Consider the following 23,768-nt stretch of genomic DNA (forward strand, 5'->3'; position numbering starts at 1 on the left):
CTTCTCGTAAATATTCACAACTTGTCACAAATTACATAAACAGCATGAAAAGAAAATGGATAATGACACAGCAAGGAAAAAGAAAATAATGTTAAAGAAATAAGTGGAAGGAGAAAAAATAAGTAGTAGAAAAACGACAAGGAAAGGGGATAATTAAGAAGGGAATAACAATTATACAATAGGAATATAGGAATCAGAAAGAGATTTTGTGTCATTTGGCCTATTTAGTCCATGTTCCTGTTTTTTAATATGTACCATCTCCGAAATCAGTCTTTTGTTATAAGATGGTTCGCTATTTAAAATTTTTACGTCAGTCCATTTAAAGTCATGTTCGTAAATCAAGCGATGGTTGAATTAGAAATTACTGATGGTGATCCTGTTTTTTTATTGATATCACTCACATGTTCATTGCCCGGATTCAGAATCAAACTCTAGCTGTAATAGAGATATTATAAATCTCATCCGAAAGAGGACACATATGATCATTGATAGGAGTTTCAGATTTTTAAAATTTAAGTTCATAATAAGAATTCGAATTTTTCTGTACTGAATAAGAAATAGATCTAATTTTAAGTTTTTCTGTACTATACTGTTTTTTAATTAGCCAATCAATCTTTCTGTCAACTCTATTCATTTCCCTCAATCGAAAATGGTAACTATTTTTTTCTTGAAAACAAAAAAAATACATCTTGAACTGATAAAGGTACATGTTAGAAATAACCCTCGAGATTAAAAAATTTGTGTTCTATTGTAATTTAAATGATTATAAATGAATATTATATCACTCAATTCTAAATACAACACAGATTTCACATGTTTTGAACGCATAGAGTTCAATCGTTTTTTTAAATTATAATGGCTGAGTTATAAAAACTGATGTTATATATTCCAACATTGGCCTAGTTTTCACCGAGGGTTTAATCTGGATCAGAATATAAGAATCAACCAATCACAATTGAAAATGTCGTTCGACTGTAACAGGGGAATACTCGACTGTAGTTGATTGATTCTTACATTCTGATCCGGATTAAACCCTCGAAAACTAGGCCATTGTTAAGATGTAGAGGAATTAAATCTGATTTCAAACACACCTTTATAAATCTAAATCTATTATTCGGCATATTATTCGATACTTTTGTAATTTTGCAAACTTTTTTATTTATATAATTTTCTGTTACTGAGGATGACCTAATGAGGCTCGAAACATTTAACTTTGTATTTATTATAAGATTAAAATTTATTTGTTAGCACTTAACATCCTGCATTGATTCATAGCTTTTATATTATTTAATTTGTTTTAAAATTTTGAGTCTAAATCAATATTCATAGTCAGTTCTTATTTCAAAATCGTCTTAAATAATGTCTTGAGACGATCTAATACGACCTTCTGATTGGTTCGTGACACCTCAAGACAGAACTTAAGATAGTCTTGAATATTAAAGAACCGACTATGAATACTGGTCTAAGTGTATTGATTCTTATTTTTTAAATATCTATATGATCTTGCTGATTATAGTACGATTTCGTCACCACTATACGAACACACATATGAAATTAAAAATGTTCATAAATCAATTAATATTGTTAAGGTTTTTTAGATTGTTTTATGTAGGTAAATAATTGTATAGAGTATAAATACTAGTTACATCATAATCATACATTAAAATAGAAAATTTTTTTACTTACATGTCTCTTTGATTATTATAGAACGTTTAACGTAATACCAAGTGTAAAATGATGTCATTCATGATCACAATACAAATTGATATCATATAATATTATATCACATGAATATATTTATTATTAAGAATTAATAGAAAAATTCAAGCTTACATCTTTTTTTAAAACATATTTAATGATAAAATATCTATTTGTAAATATAATTTATAATACATATTTTTAGTTAATGATTTGTAGTCACTACTGTGTGAAATATCAGTTCGCTATCTCTTAAAATATTTTTATGAAAGAATATTAAGTTTTAGCTGTTTTCCAGTTAACATAAAATTTTGAAATGTATAAATTATATATTATATTAAAGAACTGATACTAAAATGGAGTTAAGTACTGTATTGCTTATCTTGAGAAAAAATTAGAGAAATCATAATCGAAGATAATAATCATATTTAGACAATAATTATATCGAGAATCAATTGAATTTATTGATAAAAGGTTATTCAGATATCAAAAGAAATTAAGAACAATAACTATATTGTTTTTAAATTTATATTTAAATACATATTACTTGAAGCATGTTTGTTATTCAAATCCAGGAAACAAAATGATTAAATCGTGGACTCTCTGTCGTTTATTAGTTGCTTGAAAATCTCAAAGTTACGTATTTAAATATTATAATAATATTCTTGTGTTGCTTTCTTGACATCTTACTTAATAACTTTTTATCAATAACAGCATTAGATAATAGTATTAAATTTATTGTTATTAATCACAATTTTTCTCATATTTCCGACGATTTCCCAAGATAGTACAACACTCGACTCCACTTAAATAATCCTTTAATATAATATAATTTATACATCTTTCTCGAAACTTTATGTTAACTGGTAAATAACTACAACTTCACTTTTTTAATAATATTTTTTTAAGAGCTAAATCGGGTACTTCACGCAATAATGTCTACAAGATAACTGTCATAATAATGGTACACGCATACGCATGCGGACACGCACACACACACGCACACACACACACACGCGCACACACACACACACACACACACACACACACACACACACATTATAACTGTTTACAACAATTATAATAATAAAATTATAATTGTCTTGTTGATAATGTAATTTACATCTATTATACTATAATTTTCTATATACATACCTGCATAAGATCACAAATTAATATTGCTCAAGATAATGTACATCAAATTCTGATTAATTTAATCGACGATTAGCTTTTATCAGGTAATATCTATAATTAAACGAATAGAATCATTAATTTTTGACATATTTTTTGGGAAGAATTAAATTAGAGACAACGTATTATGTTTAGAAATTTTACTGTAATTTCATTCACCGCTCAAGTTAATCAGAGTCTGATCAATTGTCCTTATAAAGATAAAATGTTAACAAATGTTCTATGTATAGTTCTATTTGCTATTCAACAAGAACAATTTTTTTAATTGCTTATAACTTAGAAATGTTAATCGGAAATAGCAAATAATTTATAGCAGATGATTTCATTATAAATAGAATTTTTTATTATTCATGATTGTTCCATATCAAAAGGTAAATCAAACTGATGGAGGTTTCTTATGAAATTAGCAGAATACATGGGTTCGTAGCATATATTATTGAGATCCTGTTGAAAATAATGCTAGGAATGCGCTAGTAACACCTACAGAAAGTATATAGTTTACTGCAGGTGTGAATGTTTTTAAAATGTAAAACGAAGATACAATGACGAATGCTAGGAAAAGGGCATTATTGTAAAAAATTGAGAATGTTGTTGCTTCATAATCTGCCACTTCATTCTTCTTCCACAAGATCCTAGATATTTAAATATAATATATATATATAATACATATAAATTAATATATTTTGCAAAAGGTATGATATACTTTTTATTATAATCAATTGTATTATAATCAATTGTGTCGAAATGATTACTTAGGAAATATTATACACCATTTGATGCATAATTGATCAGCCATTTGTTTTGGAAAAAATTGAAATTACCTTTCGTCCTTTTCTTTCTTGCTCATCTTTTTGTCTTCTGCGAGTTTACGACTTATTTCTTTAGTTACAGCATCTTCTCTTTTTACTGCAATCTATATAACATATGCATATACAACATTATATTATATTCTCATCATTCCTACATGGTACATCATCTCTTAAGTCTTAGACTTATTCAACAAATTCTCAACAAAGGACTCTGCACTAATCAAATGATGCTATAGCAAAATTTGTTCACTTTTTATGGTTTTGTTTAAGAAAACTTTTAATTAGCATCTCATAATTTACAAAATATCATTTTTAGCCAATTTTCAAAGTCACTTTTTCTTTGTGATCAATATGGACTCTTTTAAAATCAAAATCAAAAGGTAAATTTCTTAAAGTTGTAAATTATAAAAAAAAAGATTTATTTACTTTAATAAACACTTTTGTGCTTTAGTAAACAAATATCAATCTCCTAAATTCACGTAAAACATACCTTGTGTTTAAGAATGAATTTTGTGTTTTTATATGCTAAGGCAAGGGCGTATGTGCTCGCCAATGTAACCAATACAAAAGAGATTAGGTTAGAGTATAAATCGATCAAATGTATTCTCCAAAATAACCCTGTAAAAAAATAAAATACAGTTTGTAAAGATTTCATGTAATATTTATTTTCAATAAATATTAAATATCAGATTTAAAATAAACAAAGATATGCTAGGGATATTAAATTATGTTATTAAAATTGGACTAAGATATATATACAGGGTTGGCCATATTCGACGGAAAGATGTTTTTTTTTCAATCATGGGAAAGAGATGTTAGATCGAGTAACGACGTTTCCCATGATTGAAAAAAAAAACATCTTTCCGTCGAATATGGCCAACCCTATATATATATATATATATATATATATATATATATATATATATATATATATATATATATATATATATATCAATATGCATAAAAATTCTAACACATAAATATGTTCTAATTTAAATAATTTAAACTAAAATGTATTTTTAAAAAATATGAATCTCTTTTTGTATAGAAACCAGAAACATTGCTCTATTGAAATTATTACATAGAAAAATCTGTCTACACTATTTTTTATAATCTATAATATTTTTTAGATAATTTATTTACACACAAATATCATAAATATATAATAAACACAATATTTTGTATATAAACAAGTTTTATATACAAAATATATATAAGAATATTATAGAATCTGTTACACGATATTCGTTGAGTTCCAAGACATAACTGTCAAATCTCAATTTTTTAACTGTATTTTAAATCAGATAGTAAATCAGAAAACATAAAATTTTATACAGCAGGAATCTAATTGCATAATGTAATGGATAAAAATGATGAAGGAGTATTTTTCAATGCTCTTCACAAATTTCTACACTCACAAATGGGTATCGCCGAAACGATGAAAGCATTGCCATAGAACAACGCCGAGGATTTTGTCGACACATTTCTGGAGAAGTCTTGCAATAGTAGCTCCTCCTCTTTGGTAAATGCTTTAGACTTTCCCGACATTTTCAGTAACAGCTAGACGATATAATCGGCGGACAATTGTTCACGAGGACTGTCACTTGACGGACGACGGAGATGTCGGAAACAGTCAAAAACAAATGGTACGCATGCGTAAAAAGCGTCAGTGTGAAAACGTGTGGTGACGTGTCCCTCATCGTCATTCCTCGTCATATCGATCGAGGCATAAGTCTTGCTCTCTGGAGGCGATTTGCTGTAAACTTTACCAAAAATTTGTCAAATCAGTTGCAGGTATTAGAAATTTCTATCAAATTTATTCATTTAATTTATAGGATAGAAATGGATATTTATGATACATCTGAAACTTTGAAGATTAAACAAAAATACATGATCTTATTGCATTTATTTTTAGCATTTTAAATCACAATTCGATGAGTCTAGAGATAATTGAAGAATTCAATATTATCAATATAAATATTTGATCAATCTATAATATTACAATACAAATTAAATTAAATGATTTATTAAATAATATAAATAAATGTATTATTATACATGCTTGAATAAACATTTATATATATTTATAGGATTAGCATATGAATTGAATTGGTTTTTTAATAGTTATTATGCATAAATAATGATCAAATATAGTTAATAACAATATAAAATATGGTATAATAAATCGTAAAATTAAATTATCAATTAATCATAATTCAAATTTTGGAACTTCTATAAATTAAATTGTTGATTATTTTTAATATTGCTTTATCGGTGTTGCAGCTGTAGCTCTAGCTATATAGTCGTACATACATACGAGAGCTATGACAGCAACCAATTCGTCTAACTGGCGTCTCTAGTGTGCCATTTGCTGTCATTCCTGACGGATCAGCTGCGATCCGTTAATTGGAAGAATTTTCGGGAATTCCAATTAAATTATCAGTGTTATGACACGCGTACTAACGTGTCTGGCTTAAATCCATCTCGACACCGCGAAATTATGGAGGCCGAGAACGAAGAGGTGTCCCTGATGCAATCTTCGACGGAAGCATCAACGTCAACCGAGAATCATAACCACAACAAAGTACGCAGAAGGAATGTGCCTGAGTCGGCGTCGCCGGTGAGTCTCTCAACAAAAACAGACGGCTGGGCGACAACCGACTTGCACGACAACCGCGTGCCCCTCGTGATCCTGTCCGACTCCACGAAAGCGTGGCACGACGGCGTCACGCCGCAGATACCAGATCTCGCCGATGTGGTCACAGCAGGCAAACAGCGGAATGGTGTGCTGACTCGCGAGGACGACCACGGTGTGACAGACATCCTCACGAGCCGCGAAAGGATGAAGATGAGTGTGATCCGTGGCAGCATCGTCAATCCGGATCTCACGTTAGGAGAGCTAAGACTACTTGGCTGTAGTAGCGAAGGCTTCGTTAATGGTACTTTGTCCAGGTGACGTCAATTATGATCAACAAGGAACCTTGATAATTTCGTTCTCTGGAATTTTATTGAAAAAAAATTTTCCGGTTTTCGATCTTCTACATGATTAACGTTAGTAGTAACGTAGTTTTGGGATACGGTATTCCAAGTGCTAGTTTGCTAATATTGCTTATGTACTTAAAATGGTTCCTTTTTGAGAATAATTTTGTTCTTTATGACTAAGTCTTGAAATCATGAAGATGATCTGTAGATGATGTACGAAGGGTACTGTGGCCGAAACTTTTGCGCCTGGCACAATTGGAACCTACATCCATTAATGGACTAGAAACTGTACATACTTATATACCAAACGAGATCTATCAGCAGATATTGAAGGATGTGGCACGTAGCGGTAGTCATGTCTCACAGAGCGCAACAGAAAAGGAGACGGAAAATTTTCAAGAGCAGTTAACTCAACTTATGTGCTGGGTACTTCATAGACATTCCCAATTGAAGTTAGTATATTTACATATGAATAGTTCATTATTAATTTATTTTGTGTGTGTGTGTGTGTGTGTATTATATATAATTTATGTTTTATTATAATATAAAATGAAATAATATTTGTACTTAGTTACTATCAAGGATACAATGATGTGGCAGCAACTGTGTTAGTTGTGATGGGATTACAAGCAGGCTTGTATGTGCTTGAAAGTATCTCGCTAGAATTCCTGGAAAGATTTATGGAAAAAACTATGGAAAAAGTGAATCAAGAGTTATTCTTTATATTTGCATTGCTGGAAAGAGTACATCCTACGCTTTTGGAACATTTAGAAAAGTTAGTCTTTTCTTATTCATTAAGAACATATCTTAAACTTTTTATTTTTATATTTATTCTAAATAAACTAATAAATATAAACTTCTATTGTATTTTATATTAATTTAATAATATTCTATATACTATACATATAAATTATTTAAAATTTATATTTTTTTGTTTTAATTAATTTTTATTTCATAAACTTACTGGTATTAATAATCTCATTACTAATAGCAACGTTCCTTATTACTCTAGTGTAGAACTGTTTCCACATTTTGCTTTGGCTGAATATACAACATGGTATGCACACAAGTTTGCAGAAAACCGAAAATTGTTACATAGATTATTTGATTTTTTCCTGGGTAGTCCCCCACTTATGCCTCTCTATTTAAGTACAGTAATTGTGGCACATAGAGCTACAGAAATTTTTAATACTACGCCCGATATGGGACATACACATAAAGTATTATGTACGGTGAGTATAATAAAAGAAAATAATTAGTTCTGAAGAATTGAAGAAAGACAATAAAATTATTTCAAATCTATGTTTTTCAGTTACCCGACGACTTGCCATTTGAAATCCTTTTAGTAGAAGCAAAGAATCTATATCGACAATATCCTCCTGAATCTATCAGTAATGATGTCAGAGATTATGATCATAAGAGAAAAATTAAAGAGCAAGAATGGAAGGCAAAAGCAGAAGCAAGCCGACAAGAGAGAGAAAGACAACGAAAATTAAAAATTGTTCAGGCAACGCCAAGGATATCTTATCGTATTAGAAGTTATAAAACCATTACTGTTGTAACTATTTTAGCTTTGGGAATATATGCTTTCATAAGATCCTCGACAGGGCTTAACTGACATTAAGAGATATTTGTTGTTTGTAAAAAACTAGAATTTTTACATATTTTCTAAAGCAGAAACCCTCCACTTCTTCAATACACGCTGCGATTTGGAACAAGATTTAAAAATTGTATAAAAGCAAGCACCAAAGAAATGAAGCAAGGAGTATGTGTTGTTAGCAATAACTGAAAGATTTGGTTATCAGTATTTGAGCAAAAATCTGTTCTAGGACACATGAGTCAGAATCTTGTGCATTCCTATGCTGCCTTTATGCTGTGTTCTAGAGGAACATGAATGTTTTACTATATGTTAAAAAATTATAAATATATGAAAATTTATAGAAAAAAAATAATTTCTAATCAGAATTGCTAAAGGTTTGGACCTAAATGGGATATCAAATAGATAAAATGTATATAAAAATGTTTCGTATATAATATTTATTATTATAATTACGTTGTTATGATCTGTGATTAGGAACAATTTTATCTATAATTATATTCGCAAAGAAAAATTATGGTAGTTAACCATTATGTGATCAATAATAAAAACATTTTATTTTTTAACAACATTCATTTATTATCATCTTCTTTATAATATACCGTTTTATCTTAAAAATATATATGTAATGATGTATTGTCTAGTTTATCAGATTTGATGGCATTAGATATCAAAAGAATATCATATTGATTGCTTACATTTTATGTAGAATTTATTTAAAGATTTATTTTTCACCATTTTATACATGAATGTAATTTTGTAGAAATTTAATGTGCTAATAAATTAATAAATATTTTTATCAGCACATTTCTTTCTACAAATTATTATACAATATTATAAAATCATATATTTATTAAAATATATGAACTTATTTATACCAAAAAAAAATACAAGTTATATACATATTGTGTATTACAATAAGAAAATTTTAAAGTTGTAAACATTTTAGAATCAACATTTATTAATATCGCCGGTTCGCGTAAAGGAACACGATAGTGTCACTGCTTTGTCGAGACACTATTGTGTCTCCAGATCTCTTAAGGGAATGTTTTTTACATTAAATTTCTTTAGCATTTTATGAGTATTCATCACAATTATGAATCAGTATAAATATAATATTGAATATATATATATATTTAATATAATCAATTTATGACTAGTAACTTAAGAAACTTCATTGTTATTCTAATTGTGCTGCATCAGCGACTAAAAAAATATGTTACTATACATATAGAAACATTTTATATATAACATATTATTACTGTATATCGCTAGTCATGTTAATCTGATCATTCTTTGTTTCATGTGAGATCATGCAATATAAAAATTGATAATATATACTGAATATATAAATATGTACACATAAGGAGAAGATAAAAGTATTATATTTATAGGCTGAGAGCATGGCTATATGCCAGTAAATGAGTGGAAGTATTGACATTTAGAAAATGTTTTTTGTAACTGCATCACTTTATAATACTCCCAATCGATAATTGCTGCTATGTTATGTAATGATATATTTTAATGAACAATGTAGTTAATAAAAATATATTTTCAATTACATTGTCGTACTTTTTAGTCAATAAAGTATCAAGAAATGAATTTACTTCATGAAATTAATGAAAATGTTTTAATCTTGTTAAAATCATTTTATATTGAAGTTTTAATATTAATTCGTACCAAGATTAGCACGGACGAGATACTATTATCTCATCGGTAGCAAAAAATGTTACAAGAATATAGTGACGTCATTAAATTCTGTTTGTCATTCTTTTGCATTTCATTAAAAATTACTAATAAAACTTATATCATACTTTTAAAACTGCCTTAATATATGCCAAAACATCACGATTTCTTAAGATTTCAGTATGATCTATTCCAGGAAAACTTTGATTATAAATTTTTTGTACTTGTGATCTCTGCCAAAGTGTGCATGCTTCCAAACTCCTTATATTCACTGTTCCATCGCCATCTCCAACTATTAATTTAGGGTAACCATTTATACTCGTACCTGGTTTATAATACAATCTGCAAAAAATAAATATAAATTTTAAATGGCTTATTATGAATATAAATAAAATAAAATGTACATATATATATATATACATATATACACACACACACACACACACACACATTATATATATATACAAACTTTTCTACTGTGTCCACTTTGTTGCCGTATAAACAATGTACTTCAACACCTGGTGCCGTAAAATCCAATTGATATTTCTCATTGTCTTTTCTGAATTCCCAGGCGTTAGGAACGTCGATGTCTCTGTAAATGAAAATATCTTTAAAAATATTTATGGAAAACAAAATATAGCAGATATATAATAGTCTAAATAATCCACTGTACATAAAATATTGTTGTAAATTGCTCAATGTATAGTTTTTCTGATCCGATTGCACTAAAATCTCTGTGTCTTTCCAAAGTAGTTTTGAAGGTAATAACCATCCTAGACTTGGACTCGTTATCTGTTCGTCTCTTAATACACTTTCACGAAGAAAATATGCACCTAAATCATCTCCTGTATTAGACACAAAAAATGTGTATGTAAAGCATTATATCTCATAAAACAAGATAATAGTTGAAAAATTTGTATTATACTATTCTAAATTCAAGTTATCTGCTAATTTATTAATAATTCAACAATAATTGATTATTAATCATTACAAGTAAACAAGATTATACAAATAAGATTGATATGCTTACCAATGGCAAATACTTTAACAGCCTTGATAGATCCTGCCCATACAGCACTAAGTGTGATAAAGGCATTTATGTATTTATCCTTCCATTTCTGACTTTGGCGTTGTAACATTATAAGAGTCATAGGTCCACCCATGCTGTGAACCAGTAGCGTCACTGGCGTATTATTATTCATTATATACGTTTCCTCGACTAAAGTTTTCAATTTAGCAAAGAATTCTTCATTTTCACCTGCAGTTTAAGGTCTTTATCTCGGTAAATTTGTAGTACAATTGAATAAAATATATGATACTAAATGCTAGCATGTAATGCCTGTATGAAACAATTTATTGATATCGTCTTTCTACATACTAGGTCCTTTTCTGAAATCGTAAGGTGCACCACGTATCGATAAATTCCTGATGTATCCTAAATCGTTTACCAGCATATTTCCAATGTCCTTGAAATATGAGCCTGGCGAGGCCCTGCTGGGATCTATATATTCAACTACAAATGGATTACCCCATCCCGGTATCCTTATATCTACTCCAGGCTGATTGCTAGTGGTCCTTGTCACATTATCGTAATTCAATTTAAGATTATCTATCTGTAATAGGATTAAAAATTACTTTCAAATTATTCAGCTAAAAAAAGACTAGAGCTATGCATGGTAAATCAAAATGATCGTACAAAGCAGTCTATCACGACAGGTACAAGCAGTTCCATGTTCAGCCATAAGTTAAAATAATCGTTGGATATTTTCGCGCAGATATAATGTACCACTGATGATTTGTTAATCCTTGCCTCGACCTGACTGCCGCCATCACCTGGAACTAGAATATCATTTTCCTTCGTAAGTAGACGCGCTCTTTGCAATAAGTTGATATCTCAATAAGTTGATATCTTCGAAGTTCTATGACACTACGATAAGAGTCATATCGTCAAAGGAGAGAATCATACAAAGCGGCACTTCAGAGCCGTTTCAAGCCCTAAAGTGCAGACAGAAAGAGTCATAATAACTTTCGGCGAGCGCATGCTTTCAAAAATATTCCATACATACATCACAGACCCCAAGGAATATCCTAAAGATAGGATATTTCTATGCCTTTCCTGATCTTAAGGATATCAAGATGATCAGATAAAATATGATGTGTATGGACAATATTAAGAGATTTTTGACTCACCCAAAATAACAGGCGATATTTGTTTAGTTTTGACGTGCCAGGGTCTCACCAGTTGTGTGGTGGGCGAGAGAACAATTATCACGCTCAGGAGAGCTGCCAGGCGCATTGTTTGTCGCGACTACGATTTTAAAAACGATAGGCGGATTTTCACAGGAAAGAAACACGTGTATTTTGGAAATTAAATGAACTTGGCTGTTACTCGATGAACAATTTCTCTTCCGTCTCCTCTTGATTTAACAGAAATATCCTATGCTCGTCACTGTTCGTTTGCTCCAGTTACAATAATCAGCTGATATCGCCTCATGTGTCAAAGTAGACGACATTCGTAATCAGTGATAGCCAATCGAAGCGACGGAGGAGGACAAAAAGTATTAGGGGCTCTGCACAATAAAAGAAACAGAAAACAAAGAATAAAAATTTCAACCTATCAGAAATCATGTTTTGTAGAATACATAGTTTCTGATAGGTTGCAATTCTTATTCTCTGTTCTCTGTTCCCTGTTCCTTTTATTGTGCGGAGCCCCTTATTCTATTGGCACGCTTTTGTAAGCATTGTTCTGATCGATCATAATTGTCTCTTTCTGTATTTGCGTATTTAAAAAACATGTTATTAGACGAAGCGATTTAAATTATTGATAAACGCACGTTTAATGACGTTAAAAGAGAGAAGAGTAAACACAGATTGTTGCAATTACGTAAACAGATTTACGTTTCAAATTAGATTTTATTATTCTTTTTTTCCAAGATGTTTTGTTTTGTGTGAAATAAAACGCACAAGGACAAAAGGTGAAACAAACAGATTTATGATCAGTTTATAGTATATATCCTATTGTCGATTTTGCAAAAAAAGCAAATTGCGTCAAGATAGAGTCAAAGACAAACAAGTTTGAATATGGAGCATATAATTTGATTCATCAATCGTATGACGTTCTATAAATTGCGGAAGACTCGTATATGTCACGTTTTAAATTGCCTTCGCCAGTATATGTTTGTTCTCATTATTTAAGGTTAATTTAAAAATAAACTCCAGTTTCTTTATAATGTATACACGTGACAAACATTTTTACTGTAAATCTACAAATCTACATAAATCCACACGTTGGCAAAATAAAAATCAAGAGTAACAAAAGTATAAACGAAACGTTTTTAGGAAATTTTTACAATATAATTTATACAATATAATTTATTTGACTTTTAAATATAAATTTTTGCTTTTTCGTCCACAGCATGATTAAAATCCCTACAGCAAAAGTTGCAATATTGCTGCAAATTCTATGCTGTATAGGAGTAGAGATAAAAAATCTGAATAAAAAATTGAGTAAAAATCAATTCTTTACTTTCTCAAACAGAACAAGTTAAACAATAACGTCAAAATATTAAAAAAATAAATTGGAAATGATCGAAAAATGATTTTTAATAATCATTTTGGAGTCATTTTGATATTATAATGACTTGTTGTTCTGCCTAGGTTTAATCTTGAAAATTATTTACTACAATATTTATTTTCTTTGACATATGACGACATATATTATTATTGTTCTAAAATTAATTTAAAATTTTTGCGTTCATTCGAAAGATTTTTGTGCAAAAATAAAAATTGTAAACAATGAAAATATAGTACAATAACTAAGCCGATAGCCACGGAGAATTATCTTTTTTCAGAGTTCTGATAAAAAATATTTTTTTACTATACAAACTGATGTTCAATTTGCTAAGTTTTTACTTCTAATTGCAAGCAAAAATCTTGGTTTTTTTTAAATTTCTAATTAAAGGAAAAAGTGCAATAAAATTTGTGCAATAAAAAAAGAGACAACATTTGAAAATTCAATTTCTGGGTTTCACATCATTCATTACTGACATCCCGTCAACGTCGTCGAGGATCGAAACGAGTACGTTGTTGGATCAATCGACGGTGCTTAGCACCGATCGACACCAAAGACCGCGAGCGAGCACACGGTGGGTAGATAACTAGATACGGTGTCGTCGCACGCGTTCGTTCGGGAGGATCCATTGCGTTGGACCGGACCGGACGAGCCGAGCTTTAACCCTCGTTTCCTTCCCCTCCGGTTAAAGAGTCGAGGATGGCCGATGTCAAACAGGATCACAAGGGCGAGGACGTTGACAGCTATGGGATGGGCAACAGCGCCGACCCGAAGAACATGCAGGAGCTGACGCAATACGTGAGTCCGCGTATTTACGCACAGGATGACGGTGATGCATCCAGGGACGATCCGTTACGATGCGACCCTGACGCTACGTTGACTCCTTTGCAGGTGCAAACGCTGTTGCAGAACATGCAGGACAAGTTTCAAACCATGTCTGACCAGATCATAGGAAGAAATATCCTTTTTTTTCTATTTAACCATGTTTAACCTAAAACGGTGCTGCAAGCTATTAAAACAGCATTTGTGGAAAAATCTGTGTTGACATTTTGTCATACAGTATCATGTAACAGGAGTTGTCTCTATTAGTGCACGTCAAGTTTTTTGCTGTACTTTAGCTTATTTATCTTTGAACGTAAGTAGTAAAAAGCAATATAGCTGTTTTTTTGTTATTAATTTTGTATGAGTCATGCTTCTGTTAATTTCAATAATTAGGAAGGCAACTTTGTGTCTATGTGACTTCAAAATTTTATTGATGTATGCTTTTATTTTCCAACTAGTTTATAAGAGATTAATAAATCTCTTCTTTTTAGCTGAAATCTTGCATGGTTCATCTTCTTTTTTTTCATATTGAAAAAAAGAAAAAAACGAGCCACTCAAGAAAATCACAAAGTTTAGGTAAAAAGAACCTGATTGTATGTAAATATACTCAACTATATTTATTTTTTAACTGTATTCATGTCACCTTTTATTTGATTATTAATTGAATTAAATATTATACAAGTTAACATATATTTATTTATTTATTTATTTATTATTCGTAAAAGTTAACATATGTTTATTTATAGTATTAATAGTTGCTACAAATATATAATTATTATAAGATCCTTAATAAGAAATACTAGATGAAATGGGCAATAGAATAGACGACCTGGAAAAGAATATCGCAGACCTAATGACACAAGCAGGAGTCGAAGGAGGTGATAAATAAGCTCATTCTTTCTTCAATGCACTCATCTATGAGTAATAATTTATCTGAAGTATCGCTATACTTTATTGTCATGGAAAAAAAAATGTATACAGATAGTGAGATATCCATCCCTTTGTTACAATACAGAAAATAAACTTACACTTTTTTAGAAATATATTTTGATATTATTTCAATTCTCGTTTCAGATAACTGAGATATCAACTAAACAATATAACAATTAGGTTACTCAACTTCAGTGGAAGCGAGTTACATTGATTCTTATATATTATCTTTATCTCAATAAAGTTTCTCTTATCTTTTTAAAACAATATTGCGCATCTACAAGGACGCTTAAATTAATATAAATAAGCATTATGCAAGTGTAAGAAAATGTTTACTTTGTTTGATTCAATCTGTAAGGTATGCGATATATTATAGATGACATTAAAGACTTCTGACATGTAGGAATTGCTGGGACGGGTCTGAGAATGAAGCGTTTCTTTACTTTGTATCCAGCGTGTTTTGACACTTTTTTCTAAAAAGATAAAAATGCAAAATATTAAAAGGATGATTGAAATTACATAGATTTCTGCCTAGTTCTCACAGGCTTCTCTTGAATTGATTCTGATTCCGTTTCCTCTGTGCTCTCTGGATATTCTTCAACTTGAACCGACTCTGAAGAGTTTGTGTATGCAGTTCGTATAGAATCCTAAAATTTGCCATATTAGGATCCAAAAATAAAACTGCAGAGCGATGTGTATTCAAATTTTGCACCTACAGCAGATTCGGTTCCTCGATTAACTAATTTTTGTGGCGAAGATGCGAATCGAGTAGCTAAGTTCGTTAACGAGTAAGCCTGTCGAAATGAAGTTCTGCCCACCGTGTTTAATCTTGCAACAGAATCGGGAACTCGTAATGTGTCTCGAAATTCCTAAATACAGAAATAATACTTTATTTGAATAATGATTACAAAATTGCATCAGCATTTAACAGTAAAGTTTAATTGAAATGTCAAATCTTTCTCATTAAATCATAATAACAAATATCAATTTAAAACAAGTTTACCCCGTTCATTTCTCCTCTCGCGTTTTGAAAGTCCTGCATGTTAAAGGATGAACAATATTGACCACCATATTTTATAAATATAATTCTTTCTTAACTTTAACCAGAGACACAATTTAGAAAAAAATTGAAATAATCTTCTATCTCACCTCAATATCTTTGACTTCGTCAATAGCTGCAACATCCTGATATGCTTTGGTCAGAAGCTCGAGGGCTTTTGTATGAAAACTCAATTCGACAGTGACAAAATCTAAAAGTATAGACTTCAAATCGTGTAACTTTCGTCGTTCGAATGAGTCGATTTGTTCCTCCAGACCTTTTACCACTCGGGATACTTCGATGGACGCTTTCGTCAGCTCTGACTCAGCTTGAGACTGATATTCTTTTTCAGTTAAAGATTTATAATATAAGATAACGAGACATTCTTGAAACGACAAACTAGTTATATCACTTTAAAATTATTTTATTTAAAAAATTATTAATATTAATATCTTATTCTTAATTATTAATTTAATGTTTTGCTTTATTGTTACGAAAGGCATAGAATTAATTAAGTTATAATTAAAATTAACTAATGTTGAAATAAATTTTTAATTATAAGGATACTATCATTTGACGATTTCTGGGATTTCTTTCTCGAACTTTATCCAAATGTCTTCGTCTTGTAAGTTCTCTGTCGCGTGCTGCAAATGTGTTTTTTACATCATCGCGGGCATGTTTGCAAATCATTGCGTATTGCGAAAGAGGTACAATCACTTTGGAATCCAATCTTTGTACTTCCGCATCTCTGTAGAGCAGATCGATAATGTTAAAAAAATATAAATCAAAATAATATTGAAGCAAAAAATAAAAACATAATTAAAATAGCATATAAATCAAATAAAAGCAGGTAAATCAAATAAAAATTATTTAAAAGATTATTTAAAAGCCTTCTAATAATTTTTCGCAGTCGAGGAATAAAAAGCTATGATTTAATAGAAAAAAATAAAGACCTTTATAAATTTTGTTACTAATGAAAATAGCAATGCTATAATTTTTATTTTTTAGTTATATATGTCAATATTAAACATAAAAATTATTTTACAAAAAAGTTAACATTTTACGAAGAAAACGTAATTATTTGAAACAAAATCTAGTTTTACGTTTTACCTATAATCACCGATGACTGATAATGTTGCAGAAAAATTCGCTAGTCCGGCACTCATTGATTGATTTACGACTTCAGAATCTGCATAAGTTTGTATTGTTTTAGCCACCTCATCGCTTTTATCACGCAATCTGAAAAAATAAATTAGTAAATAACGGACGAAACGGAGCACATCGTTGTCAAAACAATAGGGAATAAGAATATGTCACTAAGGAAAAATAATCGATATGGTTTGTTGGTCGAAGGAGCACCTGGCAGCTTTTCTGGTGAACGCCGCGAATATTGAGCACAGCTCGGCGAAGTATTTTTCCACGCCAGTTATGCGATCTTGTACAAATTTCGCTTCTTGCTCACTAATTAAAAAAATAGACATTTAATTTAAAGTTTGTTTATGATTTGTTTATGATATGTCAAATGGCGATATAAAATTGAAAATAAATCACATGTTTTCGGTTTAACTTACTACAAGCTGTTTTGAGAACGTGATCGAAGCATCTTTTTATTAAGTGTTCTTTAAAAAATAATTCAACAAACTATTTTACGTCAGATTTCTTTGCCGCGGGATTATCTTGCGAAGCGAAGGAAACAAATGTCTGTTGTTTCCTTTCCAATTCGCTTCGTTGACAGTTGCCTACTGGCAGCTGGTAAATTGCCGCAGGTGAAGTTATATGTGTATTTTCTATACTGTCTTTGGGCTAACTATGCAGGGGATTGATTATATGAATTTTTGATTGCTTATGAAAGATGGTTCTATCTGACCTATTTATTATAACTTTTCTGTTTCACAGTAATACAATCATTTTTTTATTATTCTCTTGATAAAGATTTGTACATTTCATAATTTCTGTTTTGTCTACATAACAAAATCAAATCGCTTTTTACATTTAGGCTGAGTTATTTCATCTTTCGGTAAACTTTAGCTTACTGTCTTACTCTTTTATGCTGTTATTCTTTTGTTTATCCAGTAAGTAGATAAATTACCATATAGTTTATACTCGAAGATGGAACAGCTCCTAATCTTTATATTAGAAAAATAAAACTAACAGTTAAATCATGTAAAAATATCGTTTTTATGCATTTATCTTTATATTAGAAAATGTAATAATAATAATAATAATAATATTTCATAATATTTCTACTGTATATAAAATGTGGAAAATGAATAAGGAATTTTACATTATTGATTTTATCTTTACTTTATAATACTACAATAAAATAACGAATTGACCAGCAACGTCAAGATATATTTAAAAATACTTTATTGCAGGTACAAGATTTAATATTTAATAAATAACAAATTTATGCAATAATTATGCAATAATATAATATTGCAATTAGCTAGTGTCTTTTAGCACAGCGAATGAATGTCCTGCGCCAGTACCCACGAGAATGACAACGGAATTAGATGGCACTGGAAGAAATTTCGGCCGTAAAACATTCTCTGTTTTTCCGTTACCACAGTTTCCATGCTCGTTCCAACCCCAACACAGCACTGCTCCATTATCTGTAAAATTAAATTGTTTATTATGATATATAATAAAATAAATTTCCAATTACATAAAATTGTAATTATTTGACATGTCTTTTATTTCTTTAGCATTGTACATTTTTATCACATATAATAATTTACCAGTTAAGGCAACATTATGCTCCGATCCAACTGAAAGTTGAATGATTTTCGGGATATTTTCTATACACTGAAGTCTCTCTTCCGTAGAAATTCCATTTTGTGATTTCGATAAAGAACGGCCTAATTGACCATAGTTATTTCTTCCCCACGAAAAAATAATACCATCTGAAATTATATGTATATTTTAATATGTATATAAATGTTTAATATATGTAGCGAAAATACAAAGTGAATTTAGTTTACTTACTGCTCAAGATATTTATGTGACTCCAGCCTGTATGAATTTGAATTGGTGTATCATGTTGTATGCTAGAGAGCGGAGTACATAGAGGTTGCGATATTCGTGTTTCAGAAGATGTTTTAGAAAAAAATCCCAGCTGTCCGTGCTTGTTATCACCAAAGACATATATATTATATGTTTGCCTTTTTGTTAGGACTATAGTATGATACTGACCACAGGTAACATTTTCCACGTTTCCTTGCATTGTCTGTTCTGCAACTGTTCACCTGTGTTTTAATTAAGTGGAAATATTTTCATTTTTTTATAATAAAATGTATTTTCAATAAAACAGTTGTCGGCGTGACTATTTAAGTTACAAGTGATAAAATAAATGATATAAAATGTATAAAATTCAACTTAGAATAATAAGTAAATATTGAAACTATAAATACACTGTAAAATAATAATATAAAAAATAATAAAAACATTAATAAATATTCGAGGAATTTAATAGCTTTAGAATTTTTTTATTTATACATTCATTTTTACAGAATAAAAATTATTCAAAGTATAATTTGTTATATACCTTTGGTGAATACACCAAGAAGAGTGTAAGGCTTCATGGTTTCTGGATTAATCAAACCCAATTGTCCTCTATTATTTGATCCACAAATGTAGAGTTCATGATTCTCTGTTACTATGGCGGTGTGTCGCAGACCCATTGAAACATTCTTTATTTTCTTGTCAAATGAAATTTTGTAGGGATGAGATATTGAAGAAAAAACTGAAGGATCCAAACCTAATTGTCCATAACGATTGGAACCCCATACATATAATTCGCCATTTCTTGTTAATGCCATGGAACTATCCCATCCACAACAGACATCAATCACTATTTCATGTTCAAGAGCACATATCCTTTGAAATATCAGAACATTTTCTTGCTCGATGTTGATGTTTCCAGCTTGTCCTTTGTTGTTCAAACCACAGGAATAAACATGACCATTCGTGTCTAAAATCAATGTGTGTCCAGCACCACCAACAATTTTCCTGATGAGTTCTGGCTCCAAGGAACATTTGGATAAATCAACTTCTTGAGGTAGAACAAATTGCTCAGATAATAAACCTTGTCCAAGTTGACCATGGGAATTTGCACCCTGCAAAAGATATATGCTCATAAAATTTTTCGAATTCTTTATCTGCTATAAATCTGCTATAGAGTTATATTTTAAAAATTGCTTTCATTCAACATATACATATATTCAGAAAATCCAATCTCACAATGTGTGTACACGATAGAAATTCTCATTAAATGGCATAACAAGAGTTTGGAATTTTATTTATAATTATCTTACCCATGAAATCAGACGATGCATAGACATTATATTTGAATTATATTTTTTATTAAATATTCCTATTATATTTTCCTTCTTATAATTCAGAACATATTTCTTTGTATTACTCCACATTCGCATATTTACAAAATGCGACAAAATGCGTCATTTGGAAAAGGCAGGTGCTCATGAAAATCTCCAACTATAATTTAGCGCACAAGTCTTTCTTGATGAAATATCCAATCGATGAAATATCCAATACATATTTTGTTAAATGTTGTCTTGTTATTTAGCAAAAATAATATACTATTTTTTTATTTACACATTTAAATGGTTTTATATACAGCAGCCTTTAGTAGGTTCTATCAGAGGTTTCTTTCTGGTTGCACGTCCATGCACGAATTTTGTGTTGGTTAGGTATATGTGTATGTACGTACATGATTGTAAACAAATATGCCGGCATACAAGCAGTCACATTAAGAAATGTAGATTAATTAAACAAGAATTTTTTTCTGGCTGTGTAACATTAAATGCTGTTATTTTTGTAAGTGACGTAACGTAGAAGATTAATTGAGCTGAGCAAAATGCAGGAATCCGTGAAGTTCAATCTTAAAGAGGTTAAATCGGATCTTCTGCATGCGATACGCGAATGCTCCCAGCGCGGTTTGCTACATACTACCAAATGGTGAATTTTTGCTTGAATAAATGTATTATAATCCCTTTATGCGTACACTTTTAGGATTCCACACTCATGTCTCTTTGTTATAGGTTAGCGGAATTAAATTATTCTTTGAAAAATGTAGATATAGATGATTTGACTATACATGCCAAAGTACCAGAGGTCAGCGAAGCAGAGGATATCTATACCTTAGCTAAAACATATTTTGATCTAAAGGAGTACGATAGAGCAGCTTATTTCACAATGGACTGTGTAAGTCCTAAGATTAGATTTTTACATTTGTATTCACGTTATTTATCAGGAGAAAAAAAGAAGATAGACGACATGACGGATGTACCGCCAGATCCTCTGAAGAACGAGACTTTAAAATACCTTTGTGCCGATCTAAGATCAGATCATTTGGCATCGAAACTAGATGGTTATGGATTATATCTTTTTGGTGTAACGTTAAAGAAGCTACAACTCATTAGAGAAGCTACAGATGTTCTAGTGGAATCTATTCATAAGGAACCTATGCATTGGGGTGCATGGTTAGAACTGGCTGCGTTAATCACAGATAGAGAGAAGCTAGAGAGCTTATGCCTTCCTAATCATTGGATGAAATATTTTTTTATGGCACACATGTACTTAGAATTACAGCTCATAGATGAAGGCTTAGCGTTATATTGTCAATTGCAATCGATGGGTTTTCAGAAAAATGGTTATGTTTTAGCTCAAACTGCAATTGCAGTGCATTATAGAAGAGGCAAGTTAACGAATTCAATATTTAGAATAAACAACTGTTTATAATCTTTATTGAAATATTTTAAGTCAATTTTCTTTCTTGATTATATAAATTAATTTTAGAATTTAGTTAAATCTATCACACATTTCATAATTATTTGAAATATATTTTTTTTAAAATAATATCTTCTAATAATAAGCAATAAGTTGAATATCATGTCATAAAAACATTTTTTATTTTAGATGTTGATAATGCAATAGAAACTTTCAAAAGAATAATAGATGAAGATCCATATTGCCTTGATAACATGGATACATATTCGAATTTACTTTATGTGAAAGAAATGAAAGTTGAATTAGCAGATTTGGCGCACAGGGCTACCGAGATAGATAAATACAGATTAGAGACTTGTTGTATAGTTGGTACGTATTAATTGTGCATCTCTTTGAAAAGTACAATTTCATATTTAAGGAAAATATACTTTTAAGAAATATTTTAAAAATGGTGTCTCTTTTAGGAAATTATTATAGTTTAAGAGCTGATCATCAAAAAGCAGTGATGTATTTTCACAGAGCATTAAAAATGAATCCTCAATATTTATCAGCTTGGACATTGTTAGGTCATGAATTTATGGAAATGAAAAATACCAATGGTGCTATTCATAGTTATAGACAGGCAATTGGTAAATTCTTTGCACATTTTTTGTTTGCATCCGCAACATATTATATTTTTCATTTTATATTTTTCAACTTGCTAGAGGTGAACAGACGAGACTATAGAGCATGGTATGGTTTGGGTCAGACATATGAAATCTTGAAAATGCCATTTTATGGATTATATTATTATAAACAAGCTCAGCTTTTAAGGCCTCATGATAGTAGGATGGTTCTAGCCTTGGGCGAAGCATATGAAAAGCAGGATAAAATTCAAGATGCACTCAAATGTTATTACAAGGCATGTAATGTAGGCGATATAGAAGGAATGGCACTCTTAAAATTAGCAACGTATGTATCCAATATGTAGTACTGAAATGACAGAAATAATATATGTATATTTTTTGTTTTGCTACAGATTGTATGAAAAATTAGGAGAACACGATCATGCAGCGGCAGCTTATTCAGATTTTGTAATGGATGAATTTCGAAGTGTCGATAGAACAGAACTGAGTCACGCATATAAATATCTCACACAGTATCACTTAAAGAAGGAACAATTGGATCAAGCTAATCACTATGCACAGAAGTGCCTTACATTTGATGAAACAAAAGAGGAAGCAAAGGTGTTATTACGAACTATCGCTGAAAAAAGAGTGAAAGTAGAAGAAACTTCTATGGTGGTAAGTAACATTATTTAACAGTAATTAGCAAAACAATTAAATTTCATTATTTTTCTAGGTGGATGATATGAATGAAACGGATCCTGTGATTGAGCAAAGAGCGCGAACGGATGCAACACCTGGAAGTCAACTATCGCCAATGAATCTTTCGTTCACACCTACACCATAAATAAAAAGGATATTTTCCGTTTACAGTATATAATTTTAATGCTTATAATTTTGTACATAAATACAAAAGATTCATTTTTTGTATTATATATTTTTGTAGTAAATTTTTTTTCCCTAACGGTATAATAAACGGTTAAAATTTCTCGATGTGTTAAGTGCAAGTAGCTGTAATTGATTATTGGATAGCATATGTATATATGTCGTATATATAAATTATAAAAAAGTTTGCAAAATTTCAATTTTT

At 30.2% G+C, this 23,768-nt stretch overlaps 7 protein-coding genes and 3 long non-coding RNA genes across 16 annotated transcripts; 6 read left to right on the top strand and 4 right to left on the bottom strand.

The window, feature by feature from the left end:
* Positions 1 to 3,209: 3,209 nt before the first annotated feature.
* Positions 3,210 to 5,370, bottom strand: LOC105150842 (translocon-associated protein subunit gamma). The gene is made up of 4 exons (XM_011064186.2): positions 5,117 to 5,370; positions 4,189 to 4,316; positions 3,711 to 3,802; positions 3,210 to 3,521 (listed from the first exon to the last, which is right to left on the bottom strand). The coding sequence occupies exons 1-4, from the start codon at positions 5,244 to 5,246 to the stop codon at positions 3,323 to 3,325; spliced, it is 549 nt and encodes a 182-aa protein (XP_011062488.1). The 5' UTR covers positions 5,247 to 5,370; the 3' UTR covers positions 3,210 to 3,322.
* On the top strand, positions 5,319 to 6,115 carry LOC147910422 (uncharacterized). The gene is made up of 2 exons (XR_015548447.1): positions 5,319 to 5,492; positions 5,982 to 6,115. It is a non-coding gene; the product is annotated as an uncharacterized LOC147910422 (long non-coding RNA).
* LOC105150843 (TBC1 domain family member 20) lies at positions 6,042 to 8,848 on the top strand. Its single transcript, XM_011064188.2, has 5 exons — positions 6,042 to 6,637; positions 6,889 to 7,132; positions 7,252 to 7,455; positions 7,693 to 7,912; positions 7,993 to 8,848. The coding sequence occupies exons 1-5, from the start codon at positions 6,199 to 6,201 to the stop codon at positions 8,296 to 8,298; spliced, it is 1,413 nt and encodes a 470-aa protein (XP_011062490.1). The 5' UTR covers positions 6,042 to 6,198; the 3' UTR covers positions 8,299 to 8,848.
* A 128-nt stretch (positions 8,849 to 8,976) lies between these two features.
* On the bottom strand, positions 8,977 to 12,610 carry LOC105150844 (lysosomal phospholipase A and acyltransferase). 2 transcript variants are annotated; one of them, XM_011064189.2, is made up of 7 exons: positions 12,154 to 12,610; positions 11,660 to 11,802; positions 11,342 to 11,576; positions 10,994 to 11,221; positions 10,637 to 10,808; positions 10,433 to 10,555; positions 8,977 to 10,305 (listed from the first exon to the last, which is right to left on the bottom strand). In XM_011064189.2, exons 1-7 carry the CDS (start codon positions 12,257 to 12,259, stop codon positions 10,086 to 10,088), a joined length of 1,227 nt encoding a protein of 408 aa, XP_011062491.1. In that variant the 5' UTR covers positions 12,260 to 12,610; the 3' UTR covers positions 8,977 to 10,085. The 2 variants fall into 2 exon arrangements, with proteins under 2 accessions (XP_011062491.1, XP_087272844.1); XM_087416718.1 differs by having other exon boundaries at positions 11,660 to 11,958; positions 12,154 to 12,607.
* A 1,333-nt stretch (positions 12,611 to 13,943) lies between these two features.
* LOC105150847 (uncharacterized) lies at positions 13,944 to 15,820 on the top strand. 4 transcript variants are annotated; one of them, XM_087416721.1, is made up of 3 exons: positions 13,944 to 14,492; positions 15,157 to 15,234; positions 15,431 to 15,820. In XM_087416721.1, exons 1-3 carry the CDS (start codon positions 14,234 to 14,236, stop codon positions 15,436 to 15,438), a joined length of 345 nt encoding a protein of 114 aa, XP_087272847.1. In that variant the 5' UTR covers positions 13,944 to 14,233; the 3' UTR covers positions 15,439 to 15,820. The 4 variants fall into 4 exon arrangements, 3 of the variants coding, with proteins under 3 accessions (XP_087272847.1, XP_087272846.1, XP_011062496.1); XR_015548446.1 differs by having other exon boundaries at positions 13,969 to 14,492; positions 15,157 to 15,340; XM_011064194.2 differs by lacking the exon at positions 15,431 to 15,820 and having other exon boundaries at positions 14,002 to 14,332; positions 14,426 to 14,492; positions 15,157 to 15,397.
* On the top strand, positions 14,499 to 15,042 carry LOC147910423 (uncharacterized). The gene is made up of 2 exons (XR_015548448.1): positions 14,499 to 14,669; positions 14,848 to 15,042. It is a non-coding gene; the product is annotated as an uncharacterized LOC147910423 (long non-coding RNA).
* Fam92 (CBY1 interacting BAR domain containing protein Fam92) lies at positions 15,251 to 18,081 on the bottom strand. Of its 3 annotated transcripts, XM_011064191.2 has the most exons (9): positions 17,897 to 18,080; positions 17,685 to 17,786; positions 17,436 to 17,564; positions 16,893 to 17,073; positions 16,436 to 16,660; positions 16,290 to 16,322; positions 16,003 to 16,155; positions 15,829 to 15,933; positions 15,251 to 15,759 (listed from the first exon to the last, which is right to left on the bottom strand). In XM_011064191.2, the coding sequence occupies exons 1-9, from the start codon at positions 17,926 to 17,928 to the stop codon at positions 15,619 to 15,621; spliced, it is 1,101 nt and encodes a 366-aa protein (XP_011062493.1). In that variant the 5' UTR covers positions 17,929 to 18,080; the 3' UTR covers positions 15,251 to 15,618. The 3 variants fall into 3 exon arrangements, with proteins under 3 accessions (XP_011062493.1, XP_011062494.1, XP_087272845.1); XM_011064192.2 differs by lacking the exon at positions 16,290 to 16,322 and having other exon boundaries at positions 17,897 to 18,081; XM_087416719.1 differs by lacking the exon at positions 16,290 to 16,322 and having other exon boundaries at positions 15,721 to 15,933; positions 17,897 to 18,081.
* Positions 18,082 to 18,610: 529 nt separating this feature from the next.
* Positions 18,611 to 19,001, top strand: LOC147910424 (uncharacterized). Its single transcript, XR_015548449.1, has 2 exons — positions 18,611 to 18,700; positions 18,772 to 19,001. It is a non-coding gene; the product is annotated as an uncharacterized LOC147910424 (long non-coding RNA).
* On the bottom strand, positions 18,676 to 20,766 carry Sergef (secretion regulating guanine nucleotide exchange factor). Its single transcript, XM_011064190.2, has 5 exons — positions 20,639 to 20,766; positions 19,870 to 20,440; positions 19,311 to 19,562; positions 19,064 to 19,228; positions 18,676 to 18,937 (listed from the first exon to the last, which is right to left on the bottom strand). The coding sequence occupies exons 1-5, from the start codon at positions 20,756 to 20,758 to the stop codon at positions 18,768 to 18,770; spliced, it is 1,278 nt and encodes a 425-aa protein (XP_011062492.2). The 5' UTR covers positions 20,759 to 20,766; the 3' UTR covers positions 18,676 to 18,767.
* A 396-nt stretch (positions 20,767 to 21,162) lies between these two features.
* Positions 21,163 to 23,613, top strand: Cdc23 (cell division cycle protein 23). The gene is made up of 7 exons (XM_011064195.2): positions 21,163 to 21,302; positions 21,386 to 22,041; positions 22,263 to 22,442; positions 22,538 to 22,702; positions 22,778 to 23,024; positions 23,092 to 23,356; positions 23,415 to 23,613. The coding sequence occupies exons 1-7, from the start codon at positions 21,202 to 21,204 to the stop codon at positions 23,523 to 23,525; spliced, it is 1,725 nt and encodes a 574-aa protein (XP_011062497.1). The 5' UTR covers positions 21,163 to 21,201; the 3' UTR covers positions 23,526 to 23,613.
* Positions 23,614 to 23,768: the final 155 nt, after the last annotated feature.

This window comes from Acromyrmex echinatior, chromosome 2 (assembly GCF_024713525.1).
Source record: "Acromyrmex echinatior isolate Ae372 chromosome 2, ASM2471352v2, whole genome shotgun sequence".
In the NCBI taxonomy this organism is placed as follows: Eukaryota; Metazoa; Arthropoda; class Insecta; order Hymenoptera; family Formicidae; genus Acromyrmex; species Acromyrmex echinatior.